The 19,504-nt window shown below is 34.8% G+C and overlaps 1 protein-coding gene across 3 annotated transcripts in view; it reads left to right on the plus strand.

The window, feature by feature from the left end:
- The window catches only part of RABGAP1L (RAB GTPase activating protein 1-like), a 521,731-nt gene that overhangs the window by 321,278 nt on the left and 180,949 nt on the right, over nucleotides 1-19,504 (plus strand). For all 3 annotated transcript variants that reach the window (XM_004688498.2, XM_012729024.1, XM_004688499.2), the window contains 2 exons: nucleotides 2,427-2,552; nucleotides 3,478-3,621. In XM_004688498.2, coding sequence (XP_004688555.1) covers nucleotides 2,427-2,552; nucleotides 3,478-3,621 — 270 coding nt within the window. The remainder of the gene's footprint in view (nucleotides 1-2,426; nucleotides 2,553-3,477; nucleotides 3,622-19,504) is intronic.

Here is a 19,504-nt window from a genome sequence, read left to right on the forward strand (position 1 = left end):
TTTGTGCACATGTACACTGAAATCATGTATTAAAATTTTCCTAGGGTGAGTGTTTATAATAGTCAAATGACTCTTAGGTCCATTATTAGAATATCCCTTATTGGGACATTTTATATATATACACTATATACATACATGCATACATACATATATATGTACATACATACATATAATATATGTATATGTGTGTGTGTGAAAGTATTTGTGACATTTTATTCACTGTTCCCTCTGAAACGATATGTCACAACCTTAATTTAGGGTAAAAAGAATGCTTATTGACTCTTCTAACTGTGAAGTTCAGGGCAGAAATGAGTTTGACATGGTTGGATTTCAGAGTTCATATTCTTTCACTGGGAATCTGTATCTTTTCTACTTACATTTTCTGCTTTATGTATGTGGGCAGGCCACAAAGTAGGCAACATGACTAATGGTTAGCCCACCTTAGTATCCTTTCAGTTTTATAACTCCTTTTAAAAGGGATTGTCTTTGCTATATTTCCTGCATTTAAAAAAAAAATCCTGTATTGGTCTATGTTGGAAACCTGACATCCTTGAGTCAATTACTAAGGCAGGGTTTTCTGGATTAGCTCAGACATTATCACTGAGCTGAAGAGAACTGAAGCTTTTCTTGAACAACAACGTGGTTTTCCTACAGATAGCAGGTGATAGGGAGCGAAGATACTAGGCAGGTACGTCCTATCATCTTTTAGTGATGTTTACAAGAGTTTTAGTATATTTTAAAACTACTCCTACATTTACATAGCTCTTTTTACTTATAAGAAATTTCTCTGTTCTGGTTATTTCTTGTATCATGCTCTTGAGCCATTTCCCAGCATTTTTCTGCCTGTGTACTACAAATATACTCAACACATTTTCATATTACAGTTATCCTCTATTGATCCATTTAGCTACTCTCTTGTGACTCTGTCCTTCCAGGCTGAACTTCTTCAAGTACTAGTAAAAAAACACAACTATGAATTTGAATTATGGTTTAAATGCCTCTCATATTATTTGACCTTGAGCAAATTTCCTAACCTCTCTGAGTTTCAGTTTTTTTATTTGTAAAATGCAAATAATACTATCTTTCATGCAGGGCTTTCATGAAAATTGAATGGCTTATTTTATAAGTATGGAGACTCTTGTTTTCTTCTTGTTATGAAAATTCTGCAGTTATGAGATTAAATCTAGGTTTTACTTAATAGATATGTAATAATTAGCAGTTATTTATCTAACTTGACTTATCTAGTACTGAAGCTATAAAAATACCTAGTGGAGATAAACACATGCCTTTTGCAGCAACATGGATGGAGCTGGAAGGGATCATGCTTAGTGAAATAAGCCAGAAAGAAAAAGAAAAATACCAGATGGTTTCATTCATAGCAGGAGCATAAAGGACTGGGGATGGGGGTTGGAGTGGAGAATAATAATGAATAACTATATATCAGAGACATTTTACGGGAGTGCAGTAGGGAATGGGATAAGGTAATGACTATTCCACTGATAACAAAGGAAGATGCTATTAACGATTTTGAAAGTCATAAATTCAGGAATTTTCATTTATCTGTTTACAAATTGAAAAACAAATGGAATAAAAACTTTCATTTACTTTCCTTTTAAATCAAATATCATGTCAAAATATCACAAAAAGATGAAACACAATTATAAATTTAGCTTTATTCTTAATAAGGGGATTATTTTGTCAACGTAGGATTTTACTTCAGAAACCATCTTGATATATATTACTTCTGGTCAGTCTCAAAGATTTTTTCACTACTTTGTTTAATGTTTCATTGAGGAAAGAAGCAAGGAATCGGGGAGTCTGTTTCCTTTCTGTGATTATCCGTGATAGCATGGATGGCAGAGCATTATCAGTAGTTTTTACTTAACAGTGATAACATTATGTTTGCTTTTGAGATTAAATTTTGAGGCAGATATTTAGTTTTGTATTTAATAGTGCTATGTTTGATAATTTGGTACCTTAAGTTACAAGATTTTAATGTTCTCCTTTTCCTAATAAAACAACATGGACTTCATGATGAAACACTTGTACGCATCAAAAATAGCTATCTTCTATTAGAGACTCACCATGCTCTAAATGTTGATGTTATCTTTCAAAATATATTGTTCAATGATTGATTGCAGTGTACTTTAGAACAACTGTACATCAATGAGAAATTGGATTGTCTGGCTTGATGAAATATTAATCACTGTAATAAGTTAGAAATATGTTATTTTTTAAAGTAGGCAGATACCACAATAGTGACTAATGAGAGAACTCACTTTTTTAGTAGAGTGATGTTTGAGAGTACAGCTAAGTATTAATTTTTCATCTGTATTGTTTTAACTATGTCAGAGATAAGCTTCATAGCTAGCATAAAATTAAGATATCTATAAGAAACTTTATGAAGCTTGCATGTTTTCCTGTAGATGCCTGAGGAGCAAGCTTTCTGTGTTTTGGTGAAAATCATGTATGACTATGGTTTACGAGACCTCTACAAAAACAACTTTGAAGATCTTCATTGCAAATTCTATCAGTTGGAGAGATTGATGCAGGTAAATAAATATATAGATTTTTATCATTCAGATTTGTTGAGTTACAGAAAAAAATTAATAAAATTGATAATGATTTATAAAAGTGTAATGGAGTTTATAGAAAATGTTGATAGATTTTGTTTCTGACTAATGACTGCATTGGTCTTAATATCATAAAATATTTAATTATTTGACCATTGTAAATATTGTCTTTCATTTTCAATATTCAACCTTAAAACACTTTGAATGTAGTGAGTTAAGTCAATGAAGAGATAACTGGGTGTTATTTAAAGCATATACCCATAGTATTTATATTCTATAGATATATACCAAGAATGAAAATTGAAATATTATGGTACTGTTAGCGCCAGTACCATATTTATATCCACATATTAAGAACATTTTGAAGAGATAGAAAAATATTGATAAGCAAACACCTAAAATATTGTAATGTGGTGATATGTTTTAAAACTTTTCTCATATGGTACCAGAAGTTTTGGATTTCTCTGAATACCCTCAAAATATATTGAAATAACATTATGGAATGCAGGTGATGGTGATATTAAATGGTCTCCAAGTGATGATATTGGTCTAGCTAATTAGGAGCTATCCCCAAATGGGGGTGCTGTGACTTGACCTTGGAAGCATGCTATTCTGTAGGCATATACTGCAGGTTTTCTGTAGGAGCAACAATTTCCCAAGAAACAAAAATAGTCAAGAGATGATCTTTGTTATTTGTATGTAAGAAGTTTGCCTTTATTTTCCTTGATTTTCTGTCATTCCTATTTCTCAACTGCTTTCATCTTCCATATAGCCATATACAATGCAAAAAAATGTCAGAGTAAATTGAAAGTGATCATAGAAAGCTTGTCATAACTCACCGTTGTGGCAGAAAATAATGCTTTTTTATTGTTCTTTCCCTTAAATTTTCCACTTTGACTTTTAGGAGCAATTACCGGACCTGCATAACCATTTTTGTGATCTGAACCTGGAAGCACATATGTATGCATCTCAGTGGTTTCTCACTCTTTTTACTGCCAAGTTCCCACTCTGCATGGTCTTCCACATCATTGACTTACTACTTTGCGAGGTAGAGTGTGCCCCATCTCTAATTTGTACACCGAAATATAATATAGTTTCTACTTAAGATGTTTGCAGTTTGTTTTGTTTTCTTTTGTTTCTGTGACACTGTTAAGAATGCTTAACATTCTCTTTGAATTTTTGTAAAGACTTTTTTTAAAAAGATTTATTTATTTATTTATTCATACAGAACTGGGGTATAGGTCGGAGATGTGGAGGGTGAGAAGATTCACCAGAGACAGAGTGGGGAGCAGAACAGGCAGATCGAGGAAGTACACTGCCGAGGGGAGCAGCGGGCGGGTCAGGAGAGGTCTGCCACGCCATGTGGATCTCCTCTGGGGCAGGCGGGGATCGAACTCATGTCTAAGTGGCTTAAGCATATTAGTGCTGTGATTTAACCCGTTGCGGTACCAGGGAGGACCAGTAAAGACTATTTTAATTGTAATTTTATTATTGGTGAGAAATGTAAATACTAAGGCGTATGTAATTCCTGCAAGGTAAAATGAGGTAATTAAATTATGTATAATTAAATTAGTAACAAGCTTATATGCCTTTAATACTTCATTATTAATATAAAGGACCTCTAAAGTTAAATGAATTTAGAATAAGATGTTTTGATGGTTATGCGTTTATATTTCAAAACTGAATATAATTGAAATTTGTATAGTAATCAAATCAATTCATAGCTCTGAGTATATAATGTTTGAAACTCCTGCCAAATGTTAAGAAAAGTGACAAACTAAAACTTCTACATAATATAATTATATTTTTTAGACAAGAGCATATTTAAAAAATTAGTTTGCAAAATTCCTTCAGTTGTAGAGTGATAAAAAACAATTTTTAATTGTTTTTATTCCCTATGGTAGCTCTATGTATTTGCTTTACTCTTTTATGGAAAAACAGTATATTGTACATACATATAACATTATATCCCTAGTTTTTTTTTTTTTAAGATTTATTTATTTGTACATACAGAACTGGGGTATAGGCCAGAGGCTCAGGGGTGGCGAGAGGTTTCACCAGTGACAGAGCGGAGAGCAGAACAGGCAGATCCACGAAGTACACTGCTGAGGAGAGCAGCGGGCGGGTCAGGAGAGGTCTGCCGCGCCATGTGGTCACCTCCGTGGCAGGCGAGAATCGAACTCATGCGGAAGTGGTTTTAGCTTCTCAGTACTGTGCTTTAACCCGCTGCACCACCAGGAAGGGCCTATATCCCTAGTTTTAGCTGTAATAGGAAATATGCTGGATGAGGAGAATTAATTTTTTATTATTTGAAATATAAGTGTATATAAAAGTGTTGCTGTCTTAAAAAGTAGGGGTAATCAAAACTATAAGGCTAACATTATAATCCAGACAGGTTTGTATTGCTTTATTACTTTCTCTATAAGTTTTCCTCTTTCTTAAACAAAAAGGCTGTTTTAATCACCCCGGGAAATTAGAAATTTGAATGCCAAAATGAGATTAAAAAAGATAAAGTGTTTTAACTGTATAAAGCATAATAGTGTTATTTCTCATCTTGCTATTGAAGCATAGTTGGTATTTGCTTTTCAAAATTTCTGATTGGTTGTTGGCCAATACTGAAAGGTCACAGAGCTGTTTAAAAGCATGTAAGATTTTGAAACATTTATAGTATATTTTAATAAAGGTTTGAGTGCCTAGAAATAGGACTGCAGACTTGAGGCTACTAGAAGGGGAGGGTGAGGAAGGTACAGAAGTGGGGTGAGGGAGCCTATGGACCGTGATGGAGGATTATGGATGTGGCATATTGTCATATACCAGGAAAGGTATAAACCTATTCTTCTACATGTTCTGTAAACCAGTGCTACCACAGTTTAAAAAAAAGGAGGGTAAAATGACTTACTGAGTCATAGCATAAATAATTCTCAAAGTGTGAATATAAAAGTGCAATAGCCTGATTGATAACACATTGATTTTCTCCTTGTTTTACCACAAACTGCTTTGTAAAATGCCTACCTAAATTTAATGTAAAGGAAGATCCAGAATTAGGAAATAAAACCTTCCTAGCCAAAATGGTCTGATCACATATACAAAGCAAATTTAGCTATTTGTACTAAAAAAAACTCTGTGAAACCAAATTTACATTATTGAGTTCTGTAATTTTAAATCAAAGTAATGCCAATAGTTTGTTTTGATAAATATTCATATGTCTTATTCATTGCACACACAGCTTGTACCATTAGTACATAATGGTATTCATAAAAATAGGAATTTGGAAATATGACCTTTTAACAGTTTTTCATTTTATATATATATAGTAAATACTTCTAATTATTGCTTCATGTTTTTTTGCTTCAAGAGATTATCTAATTTCATACTAGATTGGTTCTTTGTGTTCATTGTAGGAAAAGAATGACAATATGCTTAATCATAGCATTTAAATAGGATTTTTTTCAGTCACTTTTGGAATGACGTTTTTCTAAAACTGTCTCTACCTCAGTGGTGCCATACTTGACCTTGGAGCATTCTCTGTGTGTCTTCTGGAACCTAGATTCACAATTCAGGAAACTTCAGCTTGAAGATACTTGAATCTCTAATGTCAGTTACTAAAAAAAAAAAAAAAAAAAAAGCAACATTTATACTAGGGAAAGAAGGAAACTCATAGCCTTTTCATCACTTGTCAACTGTGATTTATAATCACATTGTGAAAGATCTTAATGCTCATTAAGTATAATATGAGCATTACAGATGCTCTTTTCCCTTTCTTTAAATCTGTTGTTCACTGTAACTGTTTAAGGATGTTGCATAGCTTTCAAAACATGGAATAGGTTGTAATCATAGCATCATGGTAATTAGGGAAATAAAGTCTTATAAACAAGTTAAAGAAGCTCCTGGAAATACTTTATTGGGAACAGTATTGTAACATATTTCAGTATACTTCATTCTTTCCACTAACTCATCTATGTCAGAGGATTATTTAGCAAAGGAAATTTTTAGATAAACTTTTATATCCTGCCTGTCTGTTTTTTTTCTTGCCCCTTTTCTTCTCGTGGTTAACAAAATATTTATATCAAAGCTTTTCTTTCATATGTGATTTAATATTCTAAAATACAAAAATGTAACATAGTCTTAACTATGCTCACCCTTAGGTGTTTGTTTTATTTTCTATTTTAATAAGATAATTCAAGTCATGATGGCTATTAATGTTCAGTTATAAATGGAAGATTAAAAAATTATTGATTTTTCATAGTTCACCATTTTGATACACACAAAAAAATGTACTGGTCTGCAGAGTGTTTTAGTAGTTTTTGACAATGCAGTGTGAATGAAAAACTCAGTTATTAATGGTTTCATTTAAAATTATTTATTGATTGATACCATCAGCTTATAAATTGTATATAATCTAGATGTATAGGATCACACTCTTCAGATATATGTTACCACACCACACCCACCACCAAGGCGCTGAAAGTCCTCTACCACAGGTCATTATGCTGCTGCTTCACTTTTCTTTTTCCCCTCCCACTCCCCCTCTGGTAACCTCAATTCTCCAGATGAGGTTTGTTGCTGGTTTGGTTTTATCAGACCCTTTGTGCAGTTTCTCTGTATTCCACATGTAAATGACACCACTAAGTATTTGTCTTTCTTCTGCTGAGTACTTCGCCCAGCATGATCTTCCCTCCAGCTCCACTCATGTTGATGCATGGGTAAAAGATGATCATGTTTTATAGCCACTTTACTTAAAGATGAATGCATGGTGACTTGGGTTAACACCCTTGTCTAGTGAAGGTGGATAGCACCAGAATTTTAAGCTAAGGTTTGAAAATACACTTTCCTGTATTGAGATGAAAGAAGTGCTCCTTAGCTTGCCATTTAGTAAGTGAAAGTTTAAAACAAAAAAAGCAAAACTTGCTGTTTTATTTTCTGCCTTTGTGTGGCGAGATTAAGAAAAAGGCTAACACTATTATTATATAAATGCTACTAACACACCAAAATGAAACATCTTTTTTAAAAAAAAAGATTTATTTATTTGTGCATACAGAACTGGGGTACAGGCCAGAAATGCGGAGGTTGACAGAATTCACCAGAGACAGAGTGGGGAGCAGAACAGGCAGATCAACGAAGTACACTGCTGAGGGGAGCAGCGGGCGGGTCAGGAGAGGTCTGCCGCGCCATGTGGTCACCTCCGGGGCAGGCGGGAATCGAACTCATGTGGAAGCGGCTTTAGATTCTCAGTGCTGTGCTTTAACCCGCTGCGCCACCGGGGAGGGCCCTTAAAGAACTTTTTAATGAAGTATAACAGAATAAAAAAATGTGCAAAAATTAGTGTAAAACATAGTTTTTTACATAGTAAACACACTGATATATTAAACATCATGATTAAAAAAAATCATGGCAAAACTATCTCTCCTTCCTCTCATGTCATTTTCCTCCGAAGATATTTATTGTTCTGACATTTAACACCATAGATCATAGATTTTGTTTCTGAATTTTATGTTAATGGATCACACAATCTAAACTCTTTTCATCTAGCTTTTCCATTCATCATTATATTTGTGTGATTTTTCTATATAGTTGCATCTAGGTGTAGTTCATTTTGTGAATATACTATAATTTATCTGTTCCTTCTTGTTTATGGACATTTGGGTCTTTTCCAGATTAAGGCTATCATAACTAATATTGCTATGAACATTCTTGAATTTGCCATATGGTATATACTTCTCTGAGTACAAATCTAGAAGTAGAATGATTGGGTGAGGATATGTATAGGCTAGGAATTAGTATATACCATGACGATTCCTTTTGAGTTGTTTTTATTCAGTAAAGTTTCCTTATAATGAAGGGGAGATCTTGCTTATTTTCTTTGTTTTTAGAAGACAGACCTTGGATCAGATTAGAGTTATGAATATGGAACAAAATGGAATTCACTTGATGACTAAAGACATTCACTTGATCTCTGGAGTTGCACACAGAGCTGGATCTAGAAGCCAAAGTACTTTGATGCTTCTATAAGAGAAATTGAACTGATGGGGAAAATCCAGAAAAAGTATTCAGTTATAAAGAAGCAACCTAGGAACAGTATAACTTTGGAGATAAAAGAACCCTTTTTGTATCATCTTGTTCATGTTATTTGACCTGTATAGCCTCAGTTTCTTAATCTGTAAAATAAGCTAATGATACCTATCTCCTGGTCTTATTTTCAAAATTAAATGAGATCATAGATATAAAGTGCATAATACTATGCTGCTGCATAATAAATAATCAGTTAATAATACTCTCCATTCTGCTCTATATACTTGATAGCCCCTTCACGTTTCTTAATTAGCTATTTGACTTCAGAGATTCTTAAGGCAGGGTTAACTAGTTTTTGCTTTTTATTACCTTTCTTATCAGCTTTGTTTCTCCTTCCTTCACTCTACTGCTGTCATGTTGAGATGCTTCTTTGCTTTATCTAAAATTTTAGCCATTGATCATAGTGGAGTTCATTCTATTTCCTTTTGGCTAGTGATTTAAGCAGTGTTCCAAAAGTGTTTTTCCCTTCTCCCTTCTTTCAAAAGACATAAGGAAAACAGCATTTTTAAGGTTTGACAAGATAACTGACAGCTGGTATTTGAAGTTGACTCTTCCCAGATAGTTCAGTTCTTAGAGTATCAAATATATTCAGCTTTATATAGTAACTTGATATTTTGTAAAATTTAAGGTAGTCATTGACCCTTCAAATTAGAGTATATCTCCTGACTTTCTTTTCTTTTTAGGTTGATGAAAAACATGACAGTACTGAAATATCTGATTAAGTACCACCAAGTATAATCCTCCTTTCAGGCAGGTTTTAGAAGCTATTATATGAAGATATTCATTACATAATATTCTCACTCTTTGCTGCCCCCACTTCCCTCAAACAGTAACACATTGAATTTTTCTTACATAATATTAAATGCAAGGGGTACAATATGTTGGCATATATCACACTATAGTGACTTTTGTGGCATTGGCTAACATTTAATCAAGCAATATGTTAAATTTAAAATGTCTTTTGATACAAAGAAGACCAAGAACATAAACATAAATATTTCTGAAAACTTTGAGGAGTAATTGGTCACAGAGTTGGGAGAAAATGCTTTACTCACCAATAAGTTCCATGTAGGCTACTTTAAAGTTTACTCATCAATAGACATCTTTAGGATTAGGGAAAAACCCCTCTAAAGTCTCATTTCTGGGCCCTACCTACAAGGATAAATGTTACTCCTCAAAGAAACATTCCTGACCAAGATTTTTTTTTTTTTGAGATAACATTGGTTTACAGCACTGTAGATGGTTTAAAGGTATAGGATTGCAACTTCAGGTTTATGTTACCACACACACCATCACCAAAGCACCCAGTAGGCCTCCAGTGTGCTCCCTTTTCATCTTGCTCACCCCAAGCCACACTTGTAGCCTTAATTCTATATTCAACCATTGTTAAGTAGATCCATTTTATTTCTCTGGTAACTCCCTGTAGTTAGTGGTTATTTAATTGCTTAATGTGTTCTAGTTTTCAAATACCTTCTTATCCTACTAGATTATAAATTTCTGTCAAGAGAGCCCTTGTCTCTCTCCTGCACTATTACTGAAGGAAAACAGGTTGAAAAATCAAAGGACAGAATTACTTTCATGATTTTTATTTATTTTTTATGAAGTCCTCAGACTGAAAAATAACTGTGCTATTGAGTTTAAGAGGAAAAAAGTAAATTGATATCTTTAGAAACTCCTGTTTTTATTTAGACATTTTAAGAATCAAAAATTCAGGCATAGCAGCTCAACTATAGTGGGGGGGGGGATATAAATAAAAAATTAAAAAAAAAATGAGCACGTCTACAGACAAATGCCAGAGAAACTCCAGGCACTCATCAGTATTGCTCGTTATGAATTGGATATCATTTCTGTCTTGACCTACTTATTTGTAGCTTTGTTTTACACAGGATCTAAAATATCTCAGAAAGGTCTCCCGTGACCTTTCAGTGCTAATAGCTCTTGGCAATCTTAGTATCTTGTATATGTATCTTAGTTGAAATTCTTGCTGGGAACCTTAAAGGTCCTGTTCATGTTTTAAAATAAGTCTCCATGGCCATAGTTTTCTAATACCATGTCACCTTAGGCTTGTTGTCCAGCTCCTTTTAGTATGCAATGAAGAGAGGTAGTCTTGGGGTGAGTTACATGAGCTGTGCATAGAAGCAGATTTTCTAAGAAAAGTCATGGATGGATCTGGAGAAGTAAAATATTTCTAGACTAAACTCCTTAGTGTTGATTGCTATGGAATTTGGCATTTGATAAATATAATATTAGATAAAATTCTAGTATATCTTAAAAATAAGGTATATATTATCCAGTCATAGCTATTTATTTAATTAATTAGTAAGGGGGAAAACACAGTTTTAATTAGGGTATAAAATGCAAAATTACTGTTTTCAGTGAGGAAATAGTATTAGTGCTGCAAATTATTTTCATGGTATACTTTTTTGCTGGTAATATTTGGAGTAAAGGCAGCATAACTTTGATCTGTATAATTTATTTTACTAAGATTATTTTAAAAGATATATAAAATACTGAATTTTTCCTATTGTCTGTAAACTGATTTGTAAAAGCATTTTTCTAACTGCTTGTTTAAAGACCTCCATTGCAATTATTAGTTATAGTTCATAAATTTTTTATATAAGAGTCATCATATAGTGTCATTTTGAAGTGGATTGAAGATGAGTTCATGATTTGGGCAGTATTTGTGCCTTCACCACCTAGCTTAATTTGTGCTCCAGTTTGGGTGGTAAATTCTCAGGCTGCCCTTTTTTTTTTTTTTTAGGTTTATTTATTTATTCGTACAGAACTGGGGTACAAGCCAGAGATGTGGAGGGTGAGAGGATTCACCAGAGACAGAGTGGGGAGCAGAACAGGCAGATCGACAAAGCACACTGCTGAGGGGAGCAGCGGGCGGGTCAGGAGAGGTCTGCTGCGCCATGTGGTCACCTCCGGGGCAGGCGGGGATCGAACTCATGCGGAAGTGGCTTAAGCTTCTTTGTGCTGCGCTTTAACCCGCTGCGCCACCAGGGAGGGTCCTCATGCTGCCCTTTTTAAGTCTCAAAGATTTGAGGACAAGATAATGGCAGGCATTTGGGAGAGTATTTCTGGGACACACACTGTACTAAAAGATCTTGTCCTTTACCTTCTTTACAGTGTTAGCAAAGTTAGAAATAGGTTTCATTTGTTTGTTTTGGGTTTTATGTTTTTGCTTATTCGTTAAAGTCACATGAGGAGTTGGTTTGATGGTTCTTGTCCATCTCTGTAGCAGATAAGACCAACCAATACCTTTTCCCTATCTTAAAAAGTCTTCACTGACTATTCTCACTTAAAGGTTGGAATCTTAATGACTTTTAACTTCATTTGGGGTCTTTCAGCTCAAAATTTCATAATCTGTAAACATCTTTTATGTTCTGAAAGCCACTATGAAATGGCTTCTGTTATATTCTCTAGCTTCCCTTTCAGACATTTGCATGAGCATTCTTTTGGGCATTTTTAAGCAACTAATGATTTGGCCTTTTCATCAATTACCCAGGGCAGTAGTGAGAGACCAATAGTAGAATTGCTGATTGCATTGTTTAGAAGAAGCAAAATAGGACCTTCTGGTCTCTTGGTTTTTCGATTGCCTTACCAAGATTTTTATTTTTTAGAAGTCTACCTGACATTTTGTTTCTTGTTCACATCCTACTATGATAGCCTGTTTTGCTCTTCTTTGCTGAGGAATAACATAGAAAGAAAGATTTCCGTAATTGGGAGACAGCTATGCTCACTACTATACCACCAGCACAAGATTTCCATAATTGAATAGAACAATTTCCCATGCATTCCACTGACTCATTAATCCATTGGATTGTAGCTTGGGCTGTAGTTGTTTCTTAGTCAAGGCATTTGGTGGTCATGATCTAATTGTTCTACAACAATTATAATGAAGTAGGTACAGTCTACTTTTGATCAATTCTCTTGTTTATTCTAATTGACAAACACAAGTCCTTTTTGCCCATAAAAATCCTCAATACAGAGAAAAATTAGTGCATTCTTATTATTCAGTATTTGTTTCCTTGTAAATCTATGTAAAAGATAATTTATTAATATTCATATATAACTGTAAATGAATAAAAGTATTCATTTAGATGCTCTCTTCTGTTAAATAGAATCAAAACATTTCATCTAATAATTAGTAAGCTTTCAACTCAAGAAGTAAACAGCTTAAAATAAGTGACTATTTGTTGAAGCTAATAGTACTGAACATATTCATATATCATGAGTCAACCTTGAAATACACAAAATTTCCCAGCTTCTGAAAAACAGTTAACCTTCAGAAAACAGATATTACTCTGCCTATTCACCTACTTATTAATATGATTCAGGTCTTGTCCTAGGTCTTACTCTTTTTCCAGAAATCAGTGTAGTTGCTTTCTGTTTGTGTACCACATGGAAACTTTATAAATATTACTTACTCTGTGAGAATCTCCTCCTTAATTGTAGAAGAGCATGATGATACAGACCAAGTCTAAAACAAAATTGCTAGCTGGCCAGGTAGATGATCAGTTATACCAGGAGTATTGAAGAGTAAATAGAGTAATTATTTTCTCTATGCTCAGATTACCTGTTTTAATCAATATAGAATTCATTTTAGGTGGGGAAGCCGGTGCAGTAGGACTCTTCTAGAGCAACAGCTGAATATTTTCAGCTGCAGCTTCCTGGTGGCTCAGGGAATGTCTCTGTGAGTTTTTCCTCTCATCTCTATAGACTATATATATGTATATATATTTTAAAGATTTACTTATTTATGCATACAGTACTGGGATACAGGCTAGAGGTGCAGGGGCAGTGAGACGATTCACCAGAGACAGAGTGGGGAATAGAACAGGTTGATTGACGAAGTACATTGCTTAGGGGAACAGCGGGCAGGTCAGGAGAGGTCTGCCATGACATGTGGGTCACCTTCTCTAGCCAGGAATTGAACTTCTGCTGAAGTGGCTTTAGCTTCACAGTGCTGTGCTTTAACTGGCTGCACCACCAGGGAGGATCCTATTTTTATTTTTATTCCTTTGCCCTATCTTCTTCCTTCTTATTAGGTTTTGGTCCTGGGTTTCAGTTACTCAGTTTCACCGATTTACACTTGAAAAAATTGAATGTTGGCTATAACAAAATAAAAGAAATAAGAACTTTTCCTTTTTTTTATTTTTTTTTTAATTTTATTTATTCGTATAGAACTGGGGTACAGGCCAGAGATGCGGATGGTGAGAGGATTCACCAGAGACAGAGCGGGGCGCAGAACAGGCAGATCGACGAAGTACACTGCTGAGGGATGCAGCGGGCGGGTCAGGAGAGGTCTGCCGGGCCATGTGGTCACCTCCGGGGCAGACGGGGATAGAACTCATGCGGAAGTGGCTTAAGCTTCTTTGTGTTGTGCTTTAACCCGCTGCGCCACCAGGGAGGGTCAGAACTTTTCCTTTTTTAAAAATGAACTCTTTCCTTTTTTCTTTTTAATTTTTTCATAAAAGATCTAGGGTATAGACCACAAATATGGGGGTGAGAGGATTCACCCTAGACAGAGTGAGAGCAGAACAGGTGGATTTGCTGAAATACACTGCCCAGGACAACAGCAGGTGAGACAGGATAGGTGTGCTGCACCGTATGTGGGTTTGCACCCTAACTGGGGATCAAATTCAGGCCATAGTGTTGAATGTGTTGAGACTTAACCCCTAGGCCACAAGAAGGCCTTTTACTACTTTTACTTAATGTGACTATTTTGAGTTTTTATTTAGATTAGATATGGTCAACCCAAATACACAGAAATGAGAAAAATGAATTAGGTATAACATATACTAGAGTTCATGATAAATGGAAAATATATGCTACATGTAATGGAAACTATTTGTAAAAATACTGTCAAGTAGAATGTATTATCAGGCCAAATTCATTTAAAGATTGCAGTTTCTGATCTCTAATTTTAAAAATGGGTAAAAGATCTGAATTGGCATTTCTCCACAGATAATACACACATGTTAAATAAGCACACTAGAGAAAAGATATTTAATATCATGAGGCATTAGGGAAATGCAAGTTAAAACCACAATGAGACAGCACTTCACAGTTGCTAGGGTAGCTATATCAAGAAGATCTACAAAAACTAGTGTTTGCAAGTCTGTAAACAAGTTGGAACCCTTAAAGTGTTGGTGAGAATGCAAAATAGTACAATAATTTTGAAAAATTTGGAAGTTCCTTAAAAAGTTAAAAAGATTTATCATATGATCAGCAATTGAAGACCTATGCACATAGCAAAGAAAACTAAAAACATTGGTTTGCAAGGAAGATAAAAGATTGTATTTGAATGGTCATACCAGTATTATTCGTAATAGCTAAACAGTAAAAACTGCCAAAATGTACATAGGCCAATAAATGAATAAACAAAATGTGGAATATCTGTACAAAGGAATATTATTCACACATAACATGGAATGGTGTGCTAATAAATACATGATACATCATTGATGGACCTTGAAAAGAAGCTAGACAAATAGGCAGTGTATGATTTCATTTATATGAATTTATAGGCAAATCCATAGAGGTAGAAAGTAAATTAGTGCTTGTCAGGAACTGGAGGGGACGAGGGGAGGAGAGTTAGGAATAGCTGGCTGCTAATGGGATTCTTATCAGAATGATGAAATATGAACTGAAACCACTGAAATGTATAATTTTAAATGTATAATTTTTAAAGGATAGATTTTGTAGTATTTGAATTTTATCTCTGTTGAGGAGTTTAGGAGTGCCTGTTAAACATACTGACTTGATAGACCTACCTTAGAATCAGAAGTCTTGAGGATATGACGGTAGAAATATGCATATTTAATAGGTATCCCTACATTATATGTTTTTTATCACCCACCTAGAGTATCAGTTTAATGTGAGTTATTTGTGGGGAACACTACCTCTACTGCCTGTTTTTTAAATCACTTTTTTTTTTTTTTAAACAGGAAAGCCAATTTTTTTTTTTTAAAGATTTATTTATTTACTCATACAGAATTGGGGTACAGGCCAGAGATGCGGAGGGTGAGAGGATTCACCAGAGACAGAGCGGTAAGCAGAACAGGCAGATCGATGAAGTACACTGCTGAGGGGAGCAGCGGGCGGGTCAGGAGAGGTCTGCCACACCATGTGGTCACCTCCCGGGCATGCAGGGATCGAACTCATGCGGAAGTGGCTTTAGTTTCTCAGTGCAGTGTTTTAACTCGCTGTGCCACCAGGGAGGGCCTAAATCACTTTTTTTTTAAAGATTTATTTATTTATGCATACAGAACTGGAGTACAGGCGGGAAGAACAGGGGCGGTGAGAGGATTCACCAGAGACAGAGTGGGGAGCAGAACAGGCAGATCAATGAAGCACACTGCTGAGGGGCGGGGTCAGGAGAGGTCTGCCATGCTATGTGGGTCAGCTCCGGGGCAGGGATCGAACTCTTGCTGAAGTGGCTTTAGCTTCTTCATGTTGTGCTTTAACCCGCTGTGCCACCAGGGAGGGCCTTAAATAACTTTTTAATTGAGGTAACATTGGTTTATGTTGTTCGTATTTTAGAAATATAGGATTCTTCTCCCTCCACTTCCAGTGATGTTACCATAGCTCTCCCACCACTCCTCATCCTTCTTCCATTTTCTCCTATCCCTTTCCCTCACCCCTTTCTGAATGTCTCAGTTCTGTATTCTGCTTTCAAGGGTTTTTTTTTTTTGGATTCAGCTTTACTTGATCATTTGTCTGATTTCTCTGTTTTCTGCAAAAAAAGAGACACCATCTAGTATTAGTGTTTTTCCTTCTAACTTTGTTAGCACAGTCTCTTCTAGCTCCATCCGTATGGTGGCAAATGGCAACTGGTATGGGAGTCATTAAATTCTATTCCCTTACTTATTTTCTGGAGGATAGAGAAGAGTAAGATGGAGAGGCATGAGATAATAATGTACTTTTTACTTCTCAGAATTCATTTAAACTGGTAAATTCTAGGAAATAAAATAATAGTTCAAAGTAATGAGCTCAGAGAAACACAAAACTTATGGGGGAAATATTCAGCAAAGTTTCCATGGTTGCTGCATTTTTAGTGTTGCTTCTGTAAAACTTTGGTAAAAATCTTGGTTGATTTTCTTCAGGATAGATTTTACTTTGTGACTCTCAACAAAGTCAAGTTTAAGGAGATCAATCAAATCAATATTAATAGTTAAACTGCTTTAGCACTGTTATGTCAATCAGATCTGTTTTATAGCAATACTGAAGCAGGAAAAATTATCATTAAAATAATGCAAATATTTTGTTTCACAACTAAACAAGAACAAAGTAGAACCTTCTAGAGTCAGCAGATAGAGAGGGAATAGGGAATGAAATAGGGATGCAAGCAATCTGCATTCTTTTCCTATGAACTTACTCAGATTTATATTTTAAGTCAAAAGATGATAATGTGATCACTAGTAGTATCATATTTATATACATACATAGCATAAAAGTCGGTTTTGCATAGCTAAAGCTTCTACTTTCTCCAAAGTATTTAAGTTTTATAAAAATGATGTATGAATATCTTTTTTAAATAAAGGAGAAGTATAGCTTGATAGTCAATTTTTTATGGTTAAGATCAACCAGTTACTATTAATCCTTTTCCTCCCTTTGACAATAAAAAGATGATCCAGTTTAAATAATTTATACATTTACATGAGTAGTTTATTTTAATGATTGTATTATATGTGAGCCCAGTCGTGTACTGTAGGATAAATATTTTGTATAGTAAGGATGTGGGAACATGAAGTTGACTAGCTTTTCTCAATTCTTTTTTTTTCATGCTCTGCTAGTCCTGAGAAATGACTAACAGAATTCCTCTGTGCCTCCGCCTGGAGGAAAATTCTGTTACCACCCATTCTTTCAAAACATGGGACTTCAGGTGCTTGTTTCTGCATGTTTGTACAAATTGATCTGGGGTAGGCCCTGTCTCTACATTTGCTATGCTCGATTTTAGGGCAGTCACAATATTTCATAATGGAAACAAAGAACTAACAAATGTTTTTGAAGGAGGCAGGTTAGGGACAATCAAATACTTACTATGGAAAGATTTTTGTATTATGATAAATCATAAGAATTTGCCAGTTTGTGAGTCAAAAATTACTGAAAACTGGCAATTTCCTATTATTCAACCTAATATTATGCTGAAACTGGTTATATATTACAGAGCTAATAAGAGCAAGTAATTCCTGTTAAATACTGAGTCCAGTATTCAACCCCATTTATTTCTGGGCCATAGTGTTTACTGTTTATCTAATGAATGAATGAATTTCTCTGTGATTTCTTTCTGACATATCTATTGAGTATCTATACTGTCTCTGACAGTCTTTCCCAAAGTCAAAACTTCTTGAAAGTTGCATATCAGAGATTAAAAATTCATTTTTGAATTTTGCAGTTTGCATCACATTAGATTGCTATTTTAGTATAAACATTTTTTCTTCAAATGTTCAAGTAAAATTTTTTTGTCCAATGAGATGCAGTGCATTTGCTTTGGCTTTTCCTTATACATCACTTTCTGTACCCAAGATTTAGCAAATCTCAGTTTGGAAAGCACAGTTATATAAATGGGAAGTTGCTAAAAGTTTAAAGCAAGATAGTGGCATCATGAAATAGATGTTTTAAAAAGGTGATTTTGGAAGTGCCAAAGTAACTGTGTTCTAGAATCAGCTGACATATACATGAGATTCAGACACTAAGAACGAATGCTGATGTTGTGGTTTGTTTGGGCCTTTGTAAGTCTATCCACTAGCATTTGTACCTTTTATCTTTTGCACTTACGAGTATGTGGCACAACATCAAAGTATCTAACAGTACTATAGAATTATGGAGCAGGAACATGTTATGCAATCTATGCAAATTTTTTAGATTAGATTTTCTTTTACAGCCTTTCTTTGATATGATTTATAGTAGGGGTCAAAAAAATTCATGAAATACATTAGTTGATGTGTTGCATTATATCAGCAGGATAACTAAATTTTTAAAGGTTAGGTTATTAAAGGTTTATATGAAAATCTAAAAGGACTCATGAGTTTACTTGCAAAGGCACTGAAAAGAAATGAAAAGTAGTGTGATGGTCTAATTCCAGACATGAATATGAGACAGACTAGTACTTATAGCTCTCAGAAGGATGCCAGGAAAGCCAAAATAGGAGCAGCATATGCTTCCACATTGTCTTGAAGTAAAGCTTTGTCTTTAGTCTCAAGAAAAAGAATAGCTAATTGCTCACCAATTCAACATTGAAGGGGCCAGAGATACTGATTACAAGGATTGTCTTATTTATTTATCAAGATATACATTTACTTAATAAATATTGAATACCTCCTATATCCTGGCATGAGATAGACCAGGCAGATTCCATGATTAATAAAACATTCATTGTCTTTGCATCATTGGAGCTAACAGGTTAATGAACAGACTGGCAAAAAAGAGAAATACATACATGGTTAGACATAATAATAAATGGTGTAAAGTGAAAGTACAAGCGGCCTCGAGATTTTGTAATAAATAGACCTATTTTAGATTAGAGTTTCAGGATGGTCTCTCTGAGTAAGTGACATTTAAAGCAGAGATCTGAGAGATGAGTAGGAGAAGTCCCAGCAAGGGGTGGGGGAAGTGCATTATGTGAGGCATTGGGTGGGAGGAACTTAAAGAAAGACAGAATTTCTAAAACACAGAGAGCATTTGACCAAGAGGTAAGTGGACCTGACAATGCTATAGCTCCACAACCATGTTGAGGAAGGCAGGATTTCATCTCAAACGTAGCAAGAAGTTATTGAAGGACTTGAAGCATAGAATTACCTTGTGTGATTTAAGTGTTTCAGAGATGACTGTGACTGCTGTGAATTCATCAC

This window comes from Condylura cristata, unplaced genomic scaffold (genome assembly GCF_000260355.1).
Source record: "Condylura cristata isolate star-nosed mole 26May11 unplaced genomic scaffold, ConCri1.0 scaffold00024, whole genome shotgun sequence".
NCBI lineage: Eukaryota > Metazoa > Chordata > Mammalia > Eulipotyphla > Talpidae > Condylura > Condylura cristata.